Below are 24,275 nucleotides of genomic sequence, written 5' to 3' on the forward strand. Positions count from 1 at the left end.
CGATGTGTGCTTTCTGCCCGGGTTTTGAATCCCGTGGCCGGTAGACCGTAGATTAGTTATGCTTGTACAGAGGATTGGCCCCCTCTGTGCAGGTATGGTAGGGTGGAAGAATGTTGGCTTGGGTCAATGTGAGAGATTGACACCGGTTGGCATTTGACCACCCCCCTAATTAATGAGGTTTTCCAGGTTTCCCTCATTCCTGCACTGAATGGCGGTTAGGGCCTACCAACATAAGTCATTCCTGGGCGCAAATGCGGCCTGCTTAATAATAATATGCCGCCTCCTCTCCCGCACAAGTCTCCGACTTCTGGTATTGTGTTAGAATGAGGAGTAGAGATATTATTATTATATTATTATTACTATCAATTTTCAGTTTTCTTTTCGCAATATTTTCTTTTTCAAATGTGAGTCATCAATGTAGCGTTTCGCCACAGTGCTCAATTTCCACCCTCCGTGTTTTTTAAGACAAGCGAGGTTACCACTGCCGTCAACTAAATGGGTGGCAGACATTCGTCATAATGCATGTCCATTGTACTCTCCAGTTGTCCAGCTTCAAAAATTTTGCCACTTCTTGCGAGACAGCACTGAATTTATGAATACTAGCTATCATTCGATGACACTTTCCACTAACATATCTGAGAAATAATCAATGTTCTACCAATCCGGGTGGACATAAAGCAACATATTTTTGATAAAACTTAAATAATTGACTCCCAGCACAGTAAAAGAATGTGGTCTCTCGGTTTTGGTATTGGGAATTTTTATAATTAAGGCAGATTTGACATCCTCAACATTATCAATTGTTACCACCAATATTAGGATGACCTATAAAGCTTTTTAAAAATTTTGTTCTTTTATTTTTAAAGTGTTTACCTTCATCATCAAATATAAATTATCAGGTGCATTATTCAAAAAGCATGCTCCTTTGTAAATATTAAATACTAAATGTTTAAACAAATTACTGGATTTGTGATGTACACAAGAAGGTACCCCAAATTAAAAAAGAAACATCAATATCGGTCAACAAGTTCCAGAGATATAACTTGCTCTATCAATTTGCTCGTGGATTTGTAGGTTCCCCCTCCACTGACTCACAGTCATCTTGTATCCAAGTCATTATTTGGAGCATTCTCAGAGATGCTGTTGCAAAGCTATCGTCTTCAAAAATTTCACTTAGAAACTTTAGCTCTTTATCTTCGAAATGGCACTTATTAGAAGTCTTAACACGTTGACTGCGAGATAATCTCAATGTACTTTGTCCGTGACTGCGATACATATCTTCGGGGATATGTAACAAAACTTCTTCTGTATGCGGTACATATCCCTGGGGATATGTAATTTTTTTTACATTTGACCCTATAAAATTAAAAATAACACAATTATTGCTACAAACTTGCATGTATCTGTAACTATATATTTTAGGATACTAACGTTTTCATTCGCAGAGTTTTGAAAAGAAAATAATAGAAAATTCATTATTTCTAAAAACTACAGATTCTGCAACTTCCACAAGATACAGTAAAAATGTGATTATTGAGATTCGCGTATTTTTTATAATGAGTACATACCCCCCGAGGTATGTACCGCAGTCAACGTGTTAATTGGTATAAACAAAGTAGCTGTGATTTAAAAAAAAAGAGCAACTTTTTTTTTTAAATTTGTGTAAAAATACCAGCTTTAAGAATATGGAAAAATAATGTCTTTAAATATAATAGCCACAAATTTATTCTAATTGTTTATAAGACAAAATGACAGTGTTTTTGTGGTACGTTTTTGCAGTGGTATAAAACAATTTTTTTGCAATAAAATAATTTCTTCTAATAAAAGAAGTCTTTCTCTTTCATATGACACTCACAGAATTAAAATATTTTGGTAATTTTGCGTATTAATTGCGTAGTAATTATTGCAAAAATAATGCCTCTGCGATAAACATTTAGAATTTTGCAAAAACTATTGGATGAATCGGTCTGAAATTTTAATCACATTAAGGACTATAAAAGCCAACTATTTATGCAATATCAAAGTCGTAGATTGACTTTTGCAAAACTCATTGTTTATTTAGTAATAATCGAATTTTTACAGTTTTTTTGCAATTTCCCGAGCAACAAATTATCGTATCGGATTTTAAAAACCGCCATTTTAAAGGTTTTTTTAATTCCCTACAAGTTGGTTACTTTTACATCATAATAAAAATTATCGTTTTTTTCTGGTAGGCAAAAAAGTGATATTTTGGGTTATTTTAGACGTTTTATTGTTAATTATTAAAAAATCTCACCTGATGGTGTGTGGGTTTTCCACATATACTAAAATTCACCGAAATTTTATGAAAAAGTTTACAGATCTCTGGCTACTCAACAGTCACGGCATTTTCCTCATATCCCTGGTCTATTTATGTTAGCCACAATTGATTTGAACCAAAATGTTAATATTACATTTATAAAAACTACTTCTGCCCTATATTGCCATTGGTGCAACTTTTAAACTGTTTTTGACATCAACTACACTTGTCTTCCCGATACTAACGTTAAAACTACTATAAATTTTAGCTAAATTATTAATATTACATTTAGATTTACTTCTAAATCCTTTTATTAGGGTCCCTTGTAGTGTTAGTAATGCAAAAATATTAAAATATTAAAAGAACTATTTTCCTTAAAAGTATGAACAACTACTATTTCTTATTATTGTGCAGTTCTCACAGTGGTCACATATTTCATACTTTTACAGTTTATTTTTGATAATAGATTATGGAACTTAATATTGGGATTGTTTTTTATATAGGTTTTTTATTTTTAGGTGGAAAGAATCTACATTAACTCTTCCCTACGAATCAAGTAAAACTGCTTGGCCAGTATCTCAACTGGAATCATACTTTCTACCTGAGTTTCCAGTGACAGCTTCTATCAATGAAAAAAGATTTGATGTATTAGACGAGATTAGTAAAGGTGCATTTGGAAAGGTGTATAAAGTGAAAGATTTGGAGAAAGGACAAATATTTGCTCTTAAAGTTCTATCCAAATCTAAGGTAAATATAGTAAATTTTATGTTTGAAGTACAGAATATGTAAACCAGCAGTTTCATTCTGTAGTCAGCATTTCATCCTTGCTTCAATTGAAGAAAGGACTTTTCGGTCAGATTCAGACTTCTGGTGGAAATCGGACGTGGAAAATAACTCTATGAGAGAATGTATTCCACGTTTTTTCGTTCATCTTGCGAAAATGAAAGAGCTTTCATGGGAATGGGCACAAGGTCAACTTCAAAGGGCATTTAGGGAAAAAAAAACGTATTTTAGAAAAAATATGTTTTTTTCGATGTAGAATCAAAATCCTTAATAAAAAATGACTTGCACTATGAATAGGCTACATCTGATCAAATTGATCGGGCAAGGTCCATTTATTACTGGGTACCCAAAACCAAAACAATATAATTTTACAAAAGAGAATTGTGTTCTTACTATGCATCGCAAGGGGTAAAAAATTTAACTTTCAGGGGACATAGGTCGAAAACTATCAAAGGAAAGTCTAAAATTATTTTTGTTCATGTTCCTTAAAATGTCTTGGCATTAATGCTTGCAACTGTATTTTAAAGTTGTAATATTCAAACTGATTTGGCGAATGGCGGACTGTATATAAAAAATAAATAAATTGCAACTAGAAATTAACAAAAATTAAAGGACGCACCTTTGGACAAAACTGTTTTCGGCAAACGGTGTGGAACTCGATAGGATAGGGAAAAATGGAATGAGTTCACAATAATAATGATAATATTAAACTTATAATCACTTGAAAAATAGAAAAATCAAGGTATCGCATGGTTCGTTTTGTTCGTTCGATTGAAGACTGCTTTTTTATGAAATGTCTTCGATATAGTCGTTCTTGTCTATCGTATGGATTTCTATGACTTTACTAAATTAAAAGAAGTAGAAGTGTGGATATATATTTCTTGCAGACTAAAAGCAATATGATAATCTGTATAATTTTATGATGAACTCTTGGTCGGGATGTCTAGGATTGTGCAGAAAATACTATCAGAAATGCTTCTTTGTGAATACTATTACTAAAAATATTGTCTGAATTGTTAGAAAACACTATTTTTAAAATGTATTGCAAAATATTTTCATTATCATGTATACTTATATTATTTTAAATTACTGCCGCAAGAAAAATTTCTTCATGTAAAAGTTATACATTGTCTCATTTCACAGTTTTCACTCATTCTGAAAATTGTACAATTTTTAAATGTCTCTGTTTGTTACAAATAAGTGGTGGATTGTCTCCACATGTTTTACGATTTCCACTGATCTGAATTTGCTGGTTCACAAATGCTGTGTTTGAAGTACGAGGACAATATTTAAAAAATATGGATTTAAACTTTCTCTTAACAGTTATTTTATCTAGTATTTAAATGCTACCAATAATCCTACATGAAATGATTTGAAATCAATTTTTTCACTACAAAGTTGTACTAAAATAAACAGAATCTTCCAATTTTAAATGGCCAAATATCAATCATATCAGTAAATATTACTACCAATGCTGTTTGATATGCTCTTTTAAAAAATATATGAATAAAATTGTATTGGCAATGTGCATTTTTAATTGTGTTTGATAATAAAGAAGTTTATAGTCAAAATCATTGTTCCCACTGTACTATTGTATCAATTTAAATATAAACAAGAAATGAAGCATGAAATGACTACTCTTTATGTAATAGATGTATAATTTTTTTTATATCCTTAGATCATAAGTGAAAATTCAGTGCAACAAGTTAAGGACGAGGTTCAGGTACAAAGAGTCTGTGGCCACCATCCGTACATAGTCAGTTGCCCTTTACACTGGCAAAGCAGGAAGCGCTTATATATAGGTAATTTACATTCAAAATTACAAAAAATCTGTTGCCATTTGTCACATTAAAATTTTAAATTGACTGCAATATTTTTTGTTACAGTATTTAAATTAAATTACCTACAATATAAAATGTCTAATTTTCCGATAGGTCGTCTAGATTTGCATGGACAGTAAAAAAAGTGTAAAAAAACACGTAATTTTGTAACTTATTTGCAATTTGCCAACTTAGCATCACTTCTTTTGAGTTAGTTTTTTTGATATTATCATTCTTACCCTTTCCCGTTATAAAGTGCAATAAAATTACTAATAATTTTTTTACGTTCAAACTAATTCAACTGCAATAGAGTGCTTATTGTAACTCGTGACAACACGCGCGATGGTTTGCTATTATAAAGACCAAACTGAGTCTCAGATCAAACCAAAAAGAAGGGGATGCTAAATGGCAACAGAAACTTTAAAAGCGTTTTTGAAAAACCACTTTTTTTGATTGGTCATAACATAATTAACAAAGATTCCAACAAGTCGATTTAAAATTTTGTACAGAGCTTCACAATAACATAACTAAGGTAACATCATAGGGTTTTTTGGTTGATTAACAATTTTCATTGTTAGTAACAATTTAATGCAAAATTTTTCCTCTCAAAACTTTTTTTAATTAACAATTATTATTAATATATTTCAATTTCACTAAAATGGTCCCCAGCTTTTAATATGTAATATCAGATATATATTTTTTTTGTTCTAAGAACATCCATTAATAAGAAACTGTTTCCGTCATACAGCCCTCTGAATAAAAGGTGTTGTCGCTTGCCTGAAAACATGTACACTAAAGCCGTTTTGTTCATGACACTATATCTTGTGATGATTTTTCCTTGAAGATTCCCGAAAACCAAATTTTTTTCCAACCTCTAGAGTAGCATTACCCCTTAACGAAAAAAATCCTATAAACATATGTCTCAAACGGCTTAGTTTTTGAGATACAAGGTGTTATTAAAAAATATGACATCTCCCTAAATATGTTAAAAGATGTTTGACAGATTAATTAAACTTATGTTCTTCACTTAAGACTTAACTAAGAAAAGGTCACTGAATTTGTGTACCAAACAATTGTACCTATACTAGATCGTTTTTTAATTGAATTTCAAAAATATTCAGTGACGTCAAAATTCTGGTATTCTCTCAATATAAGTGAAACGATCTTCACCAACTTTAGTCATCTTGTGAGATATTTGCATACATTTTTGAAAATTAATATGTTCAGACATATTTATAGGATTTTTTTATAAGAAAAAAAAAATTAATATTGTATACTTGTCTACGATGAACACTGGACAAGTCAAAACAAATATTTTTTATTCTGGACCTGATTTAATTTTTTTTTTTTTTTCAGTAACCAAATTCATAGAAGGTGGTGAATTATATTCTTTGCTGACCAGATACATCACACTTCCAGTTGCTTTAGTTCAAGTTTTTGTGGCACAAATAGCTTTAGCTCTTGGTATGTATGATTTCTTGCATTTACTATTTTATTTTGTATCACCTTTTCTTTCATTCTAAGCCTATTATTTTTTTATATGGGTAAATTTTGTTATTCAATAGGTAGTGTGAGTATTTTTGAAGCCATTTTCATGGAATTTTACAATTTTTCTTAATGTGCAATTAGTTATAAACAAAAAGATGTGGGAAAACCTGACTTTTTACAAAAAAGTTTTATGCAATTCTGCATTATTTTGACAAAATCTAAACGACATTCATATTTCTGAGGTTGCTGATTACGATCTCGGAGTCAAAAAGTAAAAATACCTTTTTATCTCTGAGATCGTAACCATTAGCATTAAAAGACAATTGCCAACTGTACTGTCAACAGGTGGGAAATGTCTTGTAAATGATACCCCGACATCAGTATATTATGTTTATGAGTACACTGATTACAATGGTCAAAAGTGGATTTTGGCACTTGGCAGCTGTCAGAATTATTGTCAACAGGGAAAATGTATAAATAATATGTGACCCCTATTTTATATGTTCCCGAGGACTTCTGATAATGATTGCAATGAGAAAAACGGATTTTGAAAAGTGTCAGGTGTCAAGATGTGGAAAATACTCAATAATATTAAGACACCATTTAATATGCTCTTGAAGGTTTTAATGATAATTCCAATGCAAAAAAAATACTTCCAAAATATCAAAAAAATATTTTTATAAATTAGTTGCTCAAATCCGAATTGTTGAAAATAAATTTCAATTGTTCTCAGAATCTAAATAATCAGTTCCAGTCATGAAATATCTGTCGATCCAATAATAATGGCAGTAAAATATTCAGTTTCATAAAACCTCTAAATAAATTAAACAATTTTGTTACTATGTCAAATTCACGAGAACTGCAGTGTGTTGAATAAAAAAAAAAAATTTCCCAAAATTGTCATTAAGAAAATATTTCAAATTGGAAATGTAAATCTCTACTACAAAAAATATTCAAGATTAATAAAATTTGCCTGAATAAACCTAAATTTAATCATTTTCTGGAAAACAGTGATGATCTGAAGGGTTTGAACTTTTGTTTGTGGATGGGAGAAAATAGTCAGACAGACGTTTTGTTGAAAATATATTTTTTTTCGATGAGGCAGCTTATAATACAAACGGAACAATTAGTTCGTAAAACAGTCAATATTCAACTTCGTATCCAGCAAAGACAGTATTTAAGATAAATTAACATTCGGTGTGCTATTTCCTACAATGGAATCATTGGAATCATTTTTGAAATCAACGTTTTTTTGCATATGCTACTTTTTTACGATCACTTGCAAGATATACCCTTGGCTAATCGCAGAAAATTATACTTCCACAAGATGGCTGTCCCACTTCAACGATAATCGTAATAGTAATTGGCTAAATCATCAGTTTGGAAGCAAATAAATGGGAAGAAATGGTTCAAATCAGTGTCCACCTAGGAGCCCCGATCTTTCATTTATTGACTTTTATTTTTGGGGATACTGAAGCAAAATCTGTATAAAATCAAATTCAATAATAATTTTGATCTCTTGAAAGATAAAATTAGAGAAGTTATTGAAAATATCCTAATAGAGCAAATAAGGAAATGTTATTCGGAATTTAGATCAAGTTGAACTATGCGTTGAATTTGGTGGTGCCACGATTGTATAGAATTGTTTATTTTAATATTTTATAATTTATGATTCATTGAAAATAAAAATTATGAAGTTTATTCGTTTAACTTGTTTGTTTTTACGTAAATTGGAAATGTAACGATAAACATAAGAGCTAAAAATACGCTTTTTTTCCTTATTCAGAATGTATTGTCAGCTTGTAAACTGTCTTATACTCTGGAGAAAACTTGTATAACTGCTACAGTGAAGAGATATTTTTTTACAATAATTAAAATTTTATTGGTGTTATTATGTTAGGTGTATGAACCATCTTACATCTCCCGAACATCACATAGAAGCATATGAACATACGCCTGTTATAAATTGTAATTTGGTTCATAAGCCCCCTTGTTATGAAGCTCCCGATATAAAACGACTGACAAAATACATCTTATTCCAGCAAAAAACAGATATCTCTAAATAATATAATATATAATTATATTATAAAAGCACCTGAAAACAAAATCCTAGCCTCTACACAGGAAGCATCAATTCAGACTGTAGTTCATAAATATTTTAAATGCAAAAATTATTTTAAGATATTTTTGTTACATATCCAATTGTTTCATAACATAATATAATGATAATGTAATAATGTAATGTAGTAACAGGCATTTATTTCAACAGTTCACCAACAGGTATTTAGTGGACTTTTACAGTTTTTGCTTGAAATATACAAAATAAAATTTATATATTTTTAAAAAGGCACATTTCCGTTTTCATTGTACTTGAAGTAAACCATCCCATTGTAGGTAATCAAAATTTCATAAAATATTGCATTGTATTGCGTAATGTAAAGCAGTTCTTACTGTCAGTAGTAAATACAGAACTAATTGCATATTAATATAAAAAAACATTTTATTAGAAAAATGAAATCCTTTCATTTTTATTAAGCAGTTAATTTAAATAGGTATAAAACAGTGAGAAAAATTACCTCTCACAAAAGAAAGTAATTAGTGATCAATGAATTTGTATAATCAATCCCTTATGATTTTAATCAATACAGGATGTCACCTAACACGTTACATACTTCAAGGGTATAATCTAGAACCCAAATGGTGTCGATTTAACCAAACTTGCTTAAACGAAAAATATTGGTTATGAGGATATTACAGAAAATACTTATTAACTACTTTAATAAGGAGAATATTACAAAATTTATATCAAATATCGAAAATACTTCTTGGGAAGAGATATATAATGTAAGTCCGGATCAAGTGGATGATCAGTGGAATATATTTATGAGTAGATACTTAGAAAGTTTTAACTATTGTTTTCCATTAAAATATGTCAGCCTAAAAAATACAAATAGAAATAAAAATAATTATAAGCACAACATAAATTCCGAAATTACTGATCTTAAAAAACAACTTGATGTATGGTTGGTATTAGCAAATAATAACGATTTATTTAAGGAACAATATAAAAATCTTAAAAAAAGTATGATGAATGTTTAAGAATAAATAAGAACTCTTTTGATAACAGGATAATGGAATCGGATAATAAAAGTAAATGTTTGTGGTCTATCTGCAATGAGGTAACAGGAAAGGTGTCTAAAAAACATTGCTTTATCAAAGGGAATTCTCAAACTGTAGCTAATGACTATAATCACTTTTTATTGGACTTAATCCCTAATTTATTGTCAAACCATCAAAGTAAAGATTTTAAACCGATTATTGATATTAATAATAAGTCTATGTTCCTAACACCGGTCATGGGATCGGAGATTGTGGAATTAGCTACAAAAATAAAAAACAAATTTAGTAGCGGGGAAGATAATATTCCAGCAAATATAATGAAAAAAAGCCTTGGCGCAGTGAAGGAAATTTTGTCCTATATAATAAATAACACATTCAAATTTGGGATAGTGCCTCATCAATTAAAGTTGTCGATCATTAAACCAATTTTTAAAAATAAAGGTGATCCGGAATTAATGGAGAATTATAGACCCATCAGTTTGCTTCCTGCATTTTCAAAAGTTTTTGAACTAGCAATGGTTCGTAGGCTCACAAGTTTTATGAATAATTGCAATTTATTCAGTCATAGTCAGCATGGCTATAGACAGGGTAAATCTATAAATACAGCTATCTATAATTTTACAAATGACATCATTAATTTTTTCGAAAGTAAATGTCTAGCTTTGGGTGTGTTTTTAGACTTAGCTAAAGCCTATGATTGTTTAAATCATGACCTTCTCATAGTAAAATTAGAAAGATATGGCATTAGTGAGGTACTTTTACAATTAACAAAGGACTGGCTTTCAAAGAATGGTCTCATCATGAATAATGATAAAACTCAACTAGTACTTTTTTCATCAAGTTACTGGCAAATAAACAGACCTAACAATATCATACTGGACAATCAGATGGCAGAATTAGCAAATAGTACAAAATTTCTAGGACTGCATCTAGATGAACACTTAAATTGGAAAAAACATATAGATGAACTTGCTGCTAAATTAAGTAAAGTAATATATGGAATCAGGGTAATTAGTAAATATGTAAATAGTACATCTACAAAAATCATTTACTTTGGTAGTTTCGAATCTATTTGTAAATATGGAATTATGTTTTGGGGTAATAGCACTGACATACAGAAAATTTTTGTCATTCAAAAAAGAATTATAAGAATTATTAATAATATGTCTTACATCCAATCTTGTAGATCGGTATTTAGGAATAGCAAAATAATGACTATATCGGCTCTGTATATTTTTGAGTGCTTAATGTATGTAAGGAAAAACTGGAATAATTTTATGACAGACTCATCATCTCAGTATAATACAAGAAATTTAAATCTAATGTACCCATATCACAGACTAACTCTAACAGAAAAGAATGCACATTACATGTGTATTAAATTATTCAATTGTTTACCAGCGTCACTTAAACAGATACAGAGTGTAAATTTATTCAAAAAACATATTAAACAATTTTTGTTAAATATTGAGCCCTACAATGTAACTGAATATTTGGAACACTGTTTAAACTAACTTAGGGAAACTGTTGTGACACCATTTCGCTCTTACATTGTCATTGTAAATGTTAATGTTTTTACGAATTAAAGATTATTATTATTATTATTATTATTATTATTATTATTATTATTATTATTATTATTATTATTAGAGGTCCGGCTCTGAAATGGATTGTCTCCTATTTATCAAACCGAGAGTAAAAAGAATGCATAAATCATAACGGCGGCGTGTTTAGCTCCGAAAAATTGAAGATCAATATAGGAATCCCGCAGGGGAGTATCATAGGTCCACTATTGTTTATTATATATTTAAATGATATAGCAAAAGTACCCACAAATTCAAGTCAGAAAATTATTAATTATGTGGACGACACAAATTTACTGGTAGGGGCAGACACCATGCTAGAAATCATAATACAAAGTGAGGTACTTTTACAATTAACACAGGACTGGCTTTCAAAGAATGGTCTCATCTTGAATAATGATAAAACTCAACTAGTACTTTTTTCATCAAGTTACTGGCAAATAAACAGACCTAACAATGTCATACTGGACAATCAGATAGCAGAATTAGCAAGTAGTACAAAATTTCTAGGACTGCATCTAGATGAACATTTAAATTGGAAATTAAGCTGCTAAATTAAGTAAAGTAACATATGGAATCAGGGTAATTAGTAAATATGTAAATAGTACATCTACAAAAATAATTTACTTTGGTAGTTTCGAATCTATTTGTAAATATGGAATTATGTTTTGGGGTAATAGCACTGACATACAGAAAATTTTTGTCATTCAAAAAAGAATTATAAGAATTATCAATAATATGTCTTACATCTAATCTTGTAAATTGGTATTTAGGAATAGCAAAATAATGAGTATATCGGCTCTGTATATTTTGGAGTGCTTAATGTATGTAAGGAAAAACTGGAATTATTGTTATTAAAATAACTACGTATCCATAACAACATGACAATTTCGATAAGTCACTGTCAAGTTTGTATTTTGCAAAAGTTTTTTTCTGAAAATGCCTTGTCACAATGAATTTACGAATTATGAAATGAAAGACATGATAGTGGTATATGTACAGAAACATCTTAGGGGACGCGCTGCTAAGAGAACATATGAAGAATAGCAGACAGCCTTCTCATACATTGTTTGCTTCTTTATTCACCAGATTAGTAGAAACTGCAAGATGAAGAACAAATTCTAGAAAGGGTAGAAGAAAATCCCGAAATTAGTATTTGTCGTTTGTCAGCAGTCACAGGAATTGACCGCAAAACTCCACACTCCACACGTACAGTTACCAATGTTTCCATTTTCACCCTGTACAAAATTTGCTTGATTAGCATTAAGTTTATTCAGAAATTAAAACTCACATCCTGAGAGAAGAATATTTGGAATTCCTTCAGCAAGACCTTCCTGGGGCTCTCGAAGAAGTACCCGGGTACTAGACGGCAAATGTGATTCATGCACGATGGTACTCCTGCTCATTAGAGCCATTTGGTGAGAGGATCATTTAAATCAAGCATTTCCAAACCATTGAATTGGTCCAGGTAGTGACTTTCCTTGACCTTCTTGCTGTCCAGATTTTAATCAGTTAGACTTTTCCTTTTGGGATCTTTTGAAAGGTATTGTTTATAACTCTGTAACATCTAATACGGGAGAATAACTTTGGGATGGATTAAAAAATGTCCGATAAGTTAGAGGAATGTATAATTCGTTTCCTATTCTCAATAGATTCTTTTAGTGTGACGTCACATATTTAGGCAACCCGCAACAAATTGTCATAGTTGAAATTGTACAGACCGAATCTGACCCTTGTGTACTATTTACCTATATACTATAAAAATGAACAACTTCAATTTTAATTTATTTTTACAAGGATTTGGAAGTATTTAAGAAAAACCAACACGTGTTTTGTAAAATAGATACACTAATGTGCTTAAAACTTAACAAAAAACGATATAAAAGAATACTCCTAAATTTAAATAAAGTAAAAATTTGTTATTAGCCGTGTTAATCCTAATGCTCATGCTCGGAAAGAATAGCTTCATACACAGGTGAGATCTCGTTGATATGTGATCGCTGTCGTCATTGGCGCATTTTCTCTTGTTTTGTTTAATCTTGCGATTTTCTAGTTTTACTAAGTAGTTTTATTGTTTTTCTTGGTGTTGTACTGTGTCAGTGTGTTTATCGAGTGTTATTTTTTATTCAAGTGGTTTATTATAGATGTACTCTTAACCAATACCAAACTTTTCTTGAATGATCTGTTGCGAGGGTACTTCGCTTACATGAAATTATCTTTAATGCGCATGCTCAGTAACATTGATATAATTTTAATTTATTAATTACTATAAAAGTCAATATTGTTCTATAAATTTATATATGTAAATTCTATAATTCTTCTAGTTCTTAAATATTTCTAATATTGCCAGAAAATCGCCGTATTTAAGGTCATGACAAAGAAGACATTTTTTTGGCACTTATGTGCAAAGTACATAAGGCCAAAATCGATCTAGTAAAAATATTGGAGAATTTTTCATGACAATGGGCACTATGGGGTTATTTGGCGTATGTGATGTCACTACTAAAAAGGTCTATAGTTTCATAAAACGTTTAAGGAAATGTGTCGAAGAGAATGTGGGACCAACGAATTCATTGTGTGGGACACATATAACATTTATTATAAATTAATAGACATTTTATTACTGCCACCTTTCAGTTTATCATGTCATTAATTATGTTATTTATTATGTTTATTATGGATATGTAATTATTTCCAAAAAATATGGAGTATGTGTTAATAACTATTTTCTGTAATATCTTCATAACCGAGCATAATTTCGACTTTTGATAGGTATCCATTTTTTGTGTAGAATAAAATTCTCTACCTATTTCTGCTAGCTGCGTGTACAAATTTAAACGTACAAAAAAGTTACAGAAGAATATTCACAAAGAGTTGTAGTAAAATAAACGCCCTGTATGATTTAACCTAATAGGAACATAGTCACTGCATACTTCCTGAAGAGAAACTAAGCAACAGCAAATTTTGCTGAAATTGGTTAAATGGATTCTGAGTTAAGGAGAAAACAAGACATAAAAATGAAACTTTAACAGCCTGTAACTTTTTCGATTTTTTTCATTTAAGCAAGTTTGGATAAATCGACACCATTTGGGTACTAGATTATACCCTTGAAGTACATTCGTTAAGTGACACCCTGTGTAATAAAATTTTATTAACTTTATAATTTTTCAGATTTCCTTCACAATGCTGGTGTGATTTATAGAGACCTGAAACCAGAGAATATTCTTTTGGATGACGTTGGCAACATACAATTAATCGATTTTGGATTATCCAAGTGGTTGTCATACGGGAGTACAACTAAAACAATCTGTGGAACACTTCATTACATGGGTATGAACTTCTAGCCGTGAAACAAATTTTTGTCATATAGTAAAGACACTTCAGTGCTTATATTTAACATTACTAAGTAGTGTTCATATTTTTACCAAAAATTAGTTATCAAGTGTTGTCTCTTAATATAAGAACGATTTTTATCAATTTACTCAGGTATCGAAGCTGTGATTTTATTGTGATATCACAAAAATAAGTTTCCTGAGCACGTTATTTTCTTGTCTTCAAAAATTCTTTTTATAGTTGTTGATATGTATAATATTTTTTAATCGATCTACACTGTAAATCAAAATGAATGCGAGATCTCAAATTTTTGAATTAACAGTAGAAGGGAGGCAGGCTGATGAAGCCGTTGCAAGTATATTTCACACAGTTCTATTTCATAGATCCCTAGGCAAATTTTTATATAACAACGAAGGTAGTTATTCTGTAGGTACTGTTGGTTACACAGATGTAGATTGTGATTTTATCGATTTGACTTATGTTTGTTGTACGTCGGCTAGTTTAGACCAAACCATAAAAAGAGAAATTAGCTGTTTTTCCGAACAGTTACGTGGAAATGAGGGAACGGGAATGGGTCAGATAAGTTTGGAATTTTTCCAAAAAAAACCTAATCGGTGGTTGTTTCAGCCAGAATGTATACCATGGGAAGTTTGGACGGTACGACTAGAATTAATAACGTTAAATAATGAAGGAGAGCGACAAGTTTGTAGGGAGAAAGTGGGTGAACTTTTGACAGATAAAATATTATACATAACGGAGGTTATGAATCGGCACGATTATTTACCAAAAATGCCTAGTCAGAGTGAGCTAGATTTAATTTTCGACACTTCATATCCAGAAGTGCAGCCGTATCTATTCAAAGTTAATTATTCTATATCAGGACCGTCCACAAACACTTCCGTTGGATCTACGATGAAAAAATTTATTAAGGAAACTTTAGCTTTGTAGTGTTTCTTAATAATGAACTCACTGTACCAATAGAAGCTTTATTAAAAATCTCTTTAGATTACTCTTTTTTGTCACCTTTAGATTTGTTCAAACAGTGAATTTCATTGATGTGATGCGTGAATTTCAATATTTATGAACCTCGAGGTAGCTTTGGCCATGATAAGTGCAGTATTTAATTTAATATGTTGACATTTCGTAAGTTTTTATTGTGATTTAATAAATACATCTTAAAAATATTTACTCACATAATCGTTTGCCCTTGAAACTGTTATTTTTTTAGATACAGAGTTTTAAAGACTTAAAAAAGTTTTATCTCTAAATAAATACCTTCTAAGCAAATTGAAAATTGAAATGAAATTTTGTGTATACAATATGAAAAAAATTGATGGTATACTGTTATTCATATGTGAATGACGCTCACATTTCGCTATTATACATGTTATTTACATGTAGATGACAGTATGCAAATTTTTATGGATGTTTTTAACAGCGGCTAACTAATAACATATACATATATTTGGTTTAAGTTGTTTCCCCGTTACACTTAGTAGACATTGAAATCTATGAAATAAACATTTATTTACTGGTGTTTCTAACTTTGTCATGACTTTTTTTCAAAATTTTCTATTGTGCCATACTTGTTTCATCCAAGGTATCAGATTGACTTATTTAGTTTCTTTTAGGATATGCCGTTTTTCAGCATTTAGTTATTATTTAACAACTTTTGCATCTTTTTCATTTTTCTGCAATATCTTATTTTTTAGTCATTTCTATATGAATGACATGGCCTTCTACGTAACACGCACTGAAACTGATCATTGAGCCACGTCGTTCATGTACGAATGACAGTAAAAAAGTAGTAGCATATAAAAAAAATAAATAAGTAAAAAAGATAATCAAAGTTGTTAAATAATGATTGAACATTGCACCACAAAAAAAATATTAATTTGAGGTGCCTATATGTTTTTATAACACGAAATTATTGAAAGATTTCATCTAACAATCAAATTATTCAGCTTTATAAATTTCTTATTTGTAGCAATATGGTAGAAGCTGCTCTAAAAAATCAAAATATTATTTTTATTCTATGAAATTTGTATTTCAATAATGACAATAATTCGTTTAGTTAACTTTTTTTTTCAAATAAGTACAGTTTTATTAATGTACATACAAAATTTCGTTTTAATATATTCATTTATTCGGAAGATATTTAAGGATATAACATATTTTCTCTTAAGCTTTAAGACCTGTATTTTAAACAATCCAATGGTAAATGTTTATATAAAAAAGTATTTTTAAATTTAGTTGAATGCACAATTGTGTTATACCCAGTTAGGAACTTTTACCTTCAGTAAAAAATAATAGAAATATTTAATTCACGTTTTTACTATAAAAATAACAGTTAACAAACCTGTTTGATTTAGGTATATTTACATTAATTACAGTGATTGCCGTATATTTTGTGTTACGTTAAATGGTCATGTCTATTGAAATCAGATCTTTTAGTGATTTATGTCACCCATTTTCAAACATGGGGCTAAGTTGATTTGATTGTAAGATTTGCTATTGGGAATACTGTGAATCTACTGGAAATAATAACCTAAACTCCATTATTGGTACACACTGGCATTATTTAAATTTTGGTGTCCATAGATTATTCCATATTAACTCCAAGTCATTTCTAATTCAAATTCATTATTTTCCTTTTGTAGTCCTGGATAAATTCTGTCTACTTAATTCAATCTAGATAAATTAATGGACTAATTGAGTGTTGATAGGATAGAAATTTAAATCAAAAGTGTTTATTTCCTGAATTTTAAACAGCTGTACTCAATCCAATTCCTTTTAGATCGTATCGAAAACTTTGAGATGATATTCATTATTAAAAGTTGGAATATTTTTTAATATCTTCTTGTCTTGTTCCTCATTATAGTCCGAGAGCCCGACGGCTTTTTCAATGTCTAACTGTATTATGGCTATCAAATTTTAATTTCGTTAGTACTTGACCTTGTGATGTTGAAAAGGCATTTCTTACACCTGTCGGGTGGAACAACCCTGAGCGAGGGGTGTATTTAAAAAAATGAGGTTTGTCTAACTATATTATGTTTGAAAACCGTGTTATTATAAAGTTTTTCACTATTATAATTTTAATAATAATTACATGATAATCATAATAATAATGATAAATAATAATAACTTAAATTACTTTTATGTTTCAAAAACGTTTAACCTCGCGGCGAATACATAGTACGCGAGGCGCGCGAAATTCCGACGGCGCGTTCAATTTTATATAATTTGTAAGAAATGGTTAACACCGCTTTCAAGGTGTAAGAATGCATTTTTTTAAACCTTTATAACTTATATTTTTCAAAAATTTTTTTTTCAAATGTAATACTGTTAAACAAAGTCGCTCTTAAATCTTACAACATTATGCAATTGTAAGAAATAATCTACACCTTTCACGGGTCGTAAGAAGTGTTTTAATATTAATATTAATATAAAAACTTTATAATAAAACGGTTTTCAAACATAATACAGTTAGGCAGAAGCAATATGTAAACTCGCATGTTTACAATATTGTAGTAACGTAATGTTCCATCTCCGAATCTCAGAACTGCAGGATAGTTTCTTACTCGGGCTATATATTCGAGATAATAAATTTCAGCCATAATATAGTTAGATAGCAAAATGACAACGGGCTCTGGGACTATTAAGCATGCAATATGTTATGGTGACATATTCTTAGTTGTAAATTCGTGTATGTAGGGTTAACAACATGACATTTTATATATAACTAAAATTTTTCCTCTGTCCAACTGGGGGTTGTATTTTCATTATCAATTGTATTGTAATTGTGAATAATTTCCAAGATTTACATAAATTCTTGCGGTGTACAAATATTTAGGATTTTAAATTCTACATTGATTTCTGTAAATTTTCTTCATTTGATCTTGTTTTGTAAATCTGTCAATATATCAACCATAATAATAAGTCGATAGTGTTGGTATTTACTGTGATAATATATTTGAAATTGACTATTAACCGAGTTAATGGTAGTGCAGGTTTGTACTTAAAATTGGAATTATATGAGTTATATGCTTATCCAATTTAGTAATTTTTATGCAACAATTACAGTTTCTTCTTTTGTATAAATTGTAAATTATCTGTTAGCGAACCTGGTCTCTGTCTGGGGTAGTTTGATGTATACCTTCACCATTTAAATATTGAAGAATTACAACTTTATAGTGCAGTGAAATAGTTCATTAATAAAAAAAATATTACAAATATTTTGTAAGGCAGGTTAAATTATTTTTAGTTCATTAAAAAATGTGATCCATATATCATTTTTTTAAAATTGTAGCATCTAACATTTTTACAATATATATATACATATTGTGAAAATGTAGGGTGTTAGAATAAAAAAAATTGATATATTTCATTTACTTATTATGTTTTATGAATTATGTGTTCATTAAAATAAAATCAATTATGCCTTTGTGTGAAAAATTTCCATATGGGGTATCGGAATATTCCTTTCATATATTTGGAGGGGTGATTCTACAAGCGAAAACATGAAAATTGTTCATGTGATCATAGGCCCTAAAATACATTATAAGGAATTTATGGCTGTTCCAAGATAGCTACTGAAAATGGGCCTTTTGATTTATATCTCTGAAACCGCTAAATTTTGGTACATGTGTTATGGTCATTAGAACCTCTTATAATTCTAATTCAGCAGAATTTCTTATATAATACCTATTATAAAAATTTGTTGTCTAGAAAAAATGCTACAAATGAACTAGTGTACTGTACCATTGATTAAATTTTGTTAAAAATATCAGTCTTGCTATTTTCTATTTTTCTTTGAAAATCACATATTCAAACCAGCAATGTGGGTATTAGGTAACATTTAAACTGGTAAAAATGCAAAACCTAATAAAATTGTCCAGGTTTAACCTTAAGATCAGCTACATTCATTTATGTGATCATGTTAACCAGGCCAAATTGTCAAATACGTCAGTATATTGGAATTTATTACTAAAATAATGTTAACTAAATATCTACCTGACAATTAGCCTCTTAACACATTTGTTTAAACAGTTTTTTAGTCTGGTTAATTTTAACCTTTTCACTGCGCATTTGTCAAACGTAGTCGCGCGCCGTGTGCCAATTGTTTCCACCATATATATACGCCCATAGCAGTTTTCAAGATAAACATCGAAGACAATACCGATTTACATGATACATACTTTTTTTTTATAAGAGAAAGATAACTATCTTATTTTATCGTAAACTTTATTGAAAAATAGAAGTCAAAGTTAATAATGTTTGTTGGTATATCTCTCGAAACATACAGCAAGACAAGAGGGTGCATTACATTTTGTACAAATATATCTAGTATCACTTTGTTTATCATGTCTGGCACACACAACACATTTTTTCTGTGCTGTTTTCTTGATTCTTTGTCGTGGGAATAACCGAAATAAAATAACGTTCAATTAGGTGCATTGGATTGCCATCATCCGCTGATCTTTCACGTCGATATTCAGTTTGCGGCTGATGGTATATTTCCAAGATATCCTTCAAATCCTGCAAATCCTGCAAATATCCTGCAAATTTTGTTGCATGAATTTCGGGACACCCCGTATAGTGTGTGACCATTTTCCAAATAACGTTCCAGTAAAGTGAGGACAATATTTCCAGGTATGCCAACATTTATACCGACGTTTGTTTGGCTCTTGATTTCTGTAGTAGCACCGACATATCGACGCTTTAGTACGAAAACATGCTATCTCAGATTTCGGTTGGAAAACGAGCTATCTCAAATTTCAGTTGGAAAACATGCTATCTCAAATTAAGCTTGGAAAACATGCTAACTCAGATCTTTAATTAAAAACATGCTATCTCAGTGTGACTAGAAATTTAAGTTGGCACATTGAATGATTGAAATCGTGCATTTATAATAAACTTATATAATATATTTTTAAAAAAGTAAGGAATGTTTATGTTCAGGTATTTTATTTTTTTTTATTCAACATTTTTCAATTAATTTTGTTGTTACTGTTATAAACGACAAAATTGTTAATTAAAAAAATAGAATAATATGCAGTATGCTGCAACACGTACATTACTCAACGTATTTTGAAATAACAAATTATAAAAAAGTTAACATAATAACCAGAATATAAATATAATATATAAAGTTGAATGATATGTATACATAATATATCGATGCAACGGGCGTATATTACTTGCAGGTGCACATTTCCGCGGTTCCCCATGCAGACATGTTTATCATCAGCAGATCATAAAGTACCGGTAATAAAAGTGTCGCATACCTGCATTTCATTTCCAAAGTCTATGCAAGGACTTGGCTACCTTGTTTTTATTGAGGTGTAGTAAGAAGGATTGGGACCCAGAGTTTGGGGCCTAGCCTGGTCCACTATATAATTATTTTTATTGCAGTCTTCTTAGGCATACAAAATTATTTTCAGAATAAATTGTGCATCCCAGATTTTATGAAAAAGAAAAATAAGTGTATCAAGAGTAGCGACTATAAATCAGATAAGAGTACGCTATTAATTTTGATATCAAAGCAAACTTGTATGAAAAAAATCGAATAATTTTTAGTAATAAACATTTTTATATATTAAGGTATACACAATTTTTTTAATAATTTGTTATTTCAAAAAACGTCGAGTAATGTACGTGTTGCAGCATACTGCATATTATTCTATTTTTTTATTTAACAATTATAACAGTAACTTAACATAATTAATTGAAAATATTGAATAAAAAAAAATAAATTAAACAGTGTACCTGAACATAAACATTCCTTACTTTTTTAAAAATATATTATATAAGTTTATTATAAATGCACGGTTTCAATTATTCAATGAGCCAACTTACATTTCTAGGCATACTGAGATAGCATGTTTTTACCTAAAGATCTAAGTTAGCATGTTTTCCAAGCTTAATTTGAGATAACATGTTTTTCATCCGAAATCTGAGATAGCATATTTTCGTACTAAAGCGTCGATATAATAAAATCTGTCGCAAAGTACAAAAAATTTTATGCCAAATCTGTGATGCTTGTACGATATATAGTGCTTGAAGAATAGACGACCTTTCAATAAAAGTAAACTTTCGTCAAATTTGGTATTTTGCACCCAGAATTATTATTATCAAAAATATTGATTTTAGGATTCAAATCAGAGTTTTTCTAGGCAAAGTTGTCGGTTTTGCACCTTTTAACAGTTTGAGTTGGTTCGTGTTCGGACTCGGCCTCAGATTCAGAGGAAGAAATCATAACATCCGGATCTGAATTTGATTCTGCAGGTATGTGGCCGATGCGTTCTTCTGTAGGCTTATCGGTATCTGTCCAGCCATAATCATCTTCATCAGGCAACAAAGAATTTTCAACCTCACTCTCACTTGTAGCTAATATGTTGCATAATTCTTCCTCTGCATAAAAGCATGAATGTCCCAACATCTAAGTGGACAGAATATAACTAAATAGGTTGTAGATCCTACAAGTGCAAACTCGCGCCGTATCTCTACCTTCCAAAAAATCTGTGGCATGATCGTAAAACCATATTCGATTGATGGACATTGTATGTATATATACTGTCGGGGCAGTGATCCACTATAAATATTTTATCGATGCGAAGTGTATATGTATACGACTGGAACAGTACACCACTAACCGTATATATGTATACATCTGGAACAGCGAAAGGGCCGAAAGGATTAATAAAATATAATTAGCCTTAGGCCTCACGGCCTATAGAACGTGTGTGTATATATACGTCCCAGGAATAAGTCAAAATTTTAAACTCAATTTTGTTTAATAAATTTTTTCGTACATTCACAATTTTAACCAATATTTTGTACCATTAAAATAATGCTTCTATATCTAATATTTGAGAATGTTTTTTCGAATGATTCACTGTCTTTAAACTTTTTGATATACTACATTCTAGTACTAATTAGTTTTTATTTTTGTACTTTCCATTTATTAAATCCTGACTTAAAAATTTGAAATTAAAAAAATTAGATTATCTTGAAAACTAAGAGGTTTCCAAAAAAAAAATAGACAAAAGTTGTTGCTTTTCTTGCATGCATGTTTTTTATGTAAAAATGTTAAATCTGGTTTTTAAAAGTGGATTTAAAGCGAGTTAAACGAAAAAATGGGAATTTTTCCCATTTACGCATCCCCATCTCCTTCCCCACTTTTGTTGTAATCAAAATTGACATGGAATCCTAGAAATATGAAACAAAAACCCATTTTCAGCAGTCACCTTTGAACAGTTGTAGCTTCCTTATTTTTGGACCTATATTCATATGAACTTCTATGTGAAGTATCACTTCTACAAATATATTTAATGTAATTTCGAGATACCATATATCTTTTGACAAAAATGGATTCATTGTTACTGAATAGTTGCCTGTTTTGTGTGTATTAAAACGTTTTTTTATTAAGTCTATAAAAGATGTAATGTTACGATATTTTTTGCAACCTAAAACTAACATTTAAATTTCTGTTGATGAAAAAGGTGGTTTGTATATACAATTGTTAGAGAAAGTAAGATTTCTTTAACATAATTTAGATATTTGTCTATAAGTAATAATAAGAGTAAGAAATCACTGACTATATTTCAATTTATTTCTTAGTGTATAATGTATTTAATTAGTTATTTATTGTGCAATTTTTTTTTTACTAATTTCTTATTACAAGAAAATAACGTGAAATTTATATAGTTTTGTATGCACAGTGTCTATAGATTATTATTATTTAACATTAATTCATTAATATGATTTGGTGTTAGAATGTAAAATATGTTGTGTACATTGTTAATACCATAAAATATCACTAAAACAAAATAATTTGTGCTATTTTGCTATGTATATAATTTTTTTAAATTATAGTTATAAAAATGTTCCGTTTAGATGTTTTGAATTTGGATATTACAAACTCCACATAAAATTATTTATTAAAACTGGAGATTTGAAATCCATGTAATTGTTTGTCACAGCAAATGAAAAATAATTATAAGAAACATTAAATTTGTACATATTTGTGAATAGTTTAGTAATTAATATATAAATGTTGTGATTTTGAGTCGTAAATAAAGACTTTATTTATTTTATTTACATTTTTATTAAACCTTTCCAAGAACAAACTAGACAGTAACTTCATAAATATATGAAAGCAAAAAAATGAAAACATAATAAGTTACAGGTAAGTTGTTTTTGTTTCAGCACCTGAAATATTGGCTACTGAGCCTTATGGACATGCTGTTGACTGGTGGAGCTTGGGTGTTATAGCTTGTGTAATGTTAACTGGTAAGGTAAGTGGAAATTTGAAATAATACTAATTTTCCAAATTAATGAAGAAATGTATTTGGAAAGGATATTAAGAACATTTAAAATTTGTATATAATAGGGTCGAGAGGTAATCCACTAGCCAGAAATAGTGGGAATTACTCAGAATAAATCAAATTACTAGTAGAATACATGAGAATAACAGAATATAACTGAATAGATACAGAAATATTACAAAACAGCTTCTAAAAATATTAATATAATGCCATTAATCTGTACCAAAAATCATTTTTCTAATTGTAGCCCTTTTGAGAGAAGCTGCTCCACCCAGAGGAGATTGGAAACAATTTATATGATGTATAAAATTTATTTTTTTTTTTCAATTACGTAGGAGATATAATCTAAATACATATTTAACTAATTGGTTATACAGGGTGGGCCATTAGTATGAGAAAGTAAAATAACTCCCTTGTTATTCATAATACAGAAAAAAGTTTATATAAAAGTTGTACAGAATTAAAAAACCTAAAGGACAAAATTAATTTGAAAACCATGAGTAAAAACGGGACATGCCAAATATTACATTTATTAAAAAGA

General features: G+C 29.8%; 2 protein-coding genes across 2 annotated transcripts in view; both read left to right on the plus strand.

Annotated features, from left to right (window-relative positions):
• The window catches only part of LOC108914769 (serine/threonine-protein kinase S6KL), a 35,990-nt gene extending 12,265 nt beyond the window's left edge, over nucleotides 1-23,725 (plus strand). Inside the window, exons 3-7 of the mRNA XM_018720649.2 lie at nucleotides 2,797-3,025; nucleotides 4,740-4,863; nucleotides 6,238-6,345; nucleotides 14,244-14,402; nucleotides 23,616-23,725. Coding sequence (XP_018576165.1) covers nucleotides 2,797-3,025; nucleotides 4,740-4,863; nucleotides 6,238-6,345; nucleotides 14,244-14,402; nucleotides 23,616-23,725 — 730 coding nt within the window. The remainder of the gene's footprint in view (nucleotides 1-2,796; nucleotides 3,026-4,739; nucleotides 4,864-6,237; nucleotides 6,346-14,243; nucleotides 14,403-23,615) is intronic.
• On the plus strand, nucleotides 14,416-16,475 carry LOC108914770 (autophagy-related protein 101). Its single transcript, XM_018720650.1, has one exon. It carries the CDS (start codon nucleotides 14,694-14,696, stop codon nucleotides 15,351-15,353), a length of 660 nt encoding a protein of 219 aa, XP_018576166.1. The 5' UTR covers nucleotides 14,416-14,693; the 3' UTR covers nucleotides 15,354-16,475.
• Nucleotides 23,726-24,275: the final 550 nt, after the last annotated feature.

Source organism: Anoplophora glabripennis, unplaced genomic scaffold, assembly GCF_000390285.2.
Source record: "Anoplophora glabripennis isolate ALB-LARVAE unplaced genomic scaffold, Agla_2.0 scaffold1123, whole genome shotgun sequence".
In the NCBI taxonomy this organism is placed as follows: Eukaryota; Metazoa; Arthropoda; class Insecta; order Coleoptera; family Cerambycidae; genus Anoplophora; species Anoplophora glabripennis.

What these genes read in the sequence shown, in the direction of transcription:
- LOC108914770 (XM_018720650.1), top strand. Translation starts at nt 14,694, where the DNA reads ATGAATGCGAGATCTCAAATTTTTGAATTAACAGTAGAAGGGAGGCAG.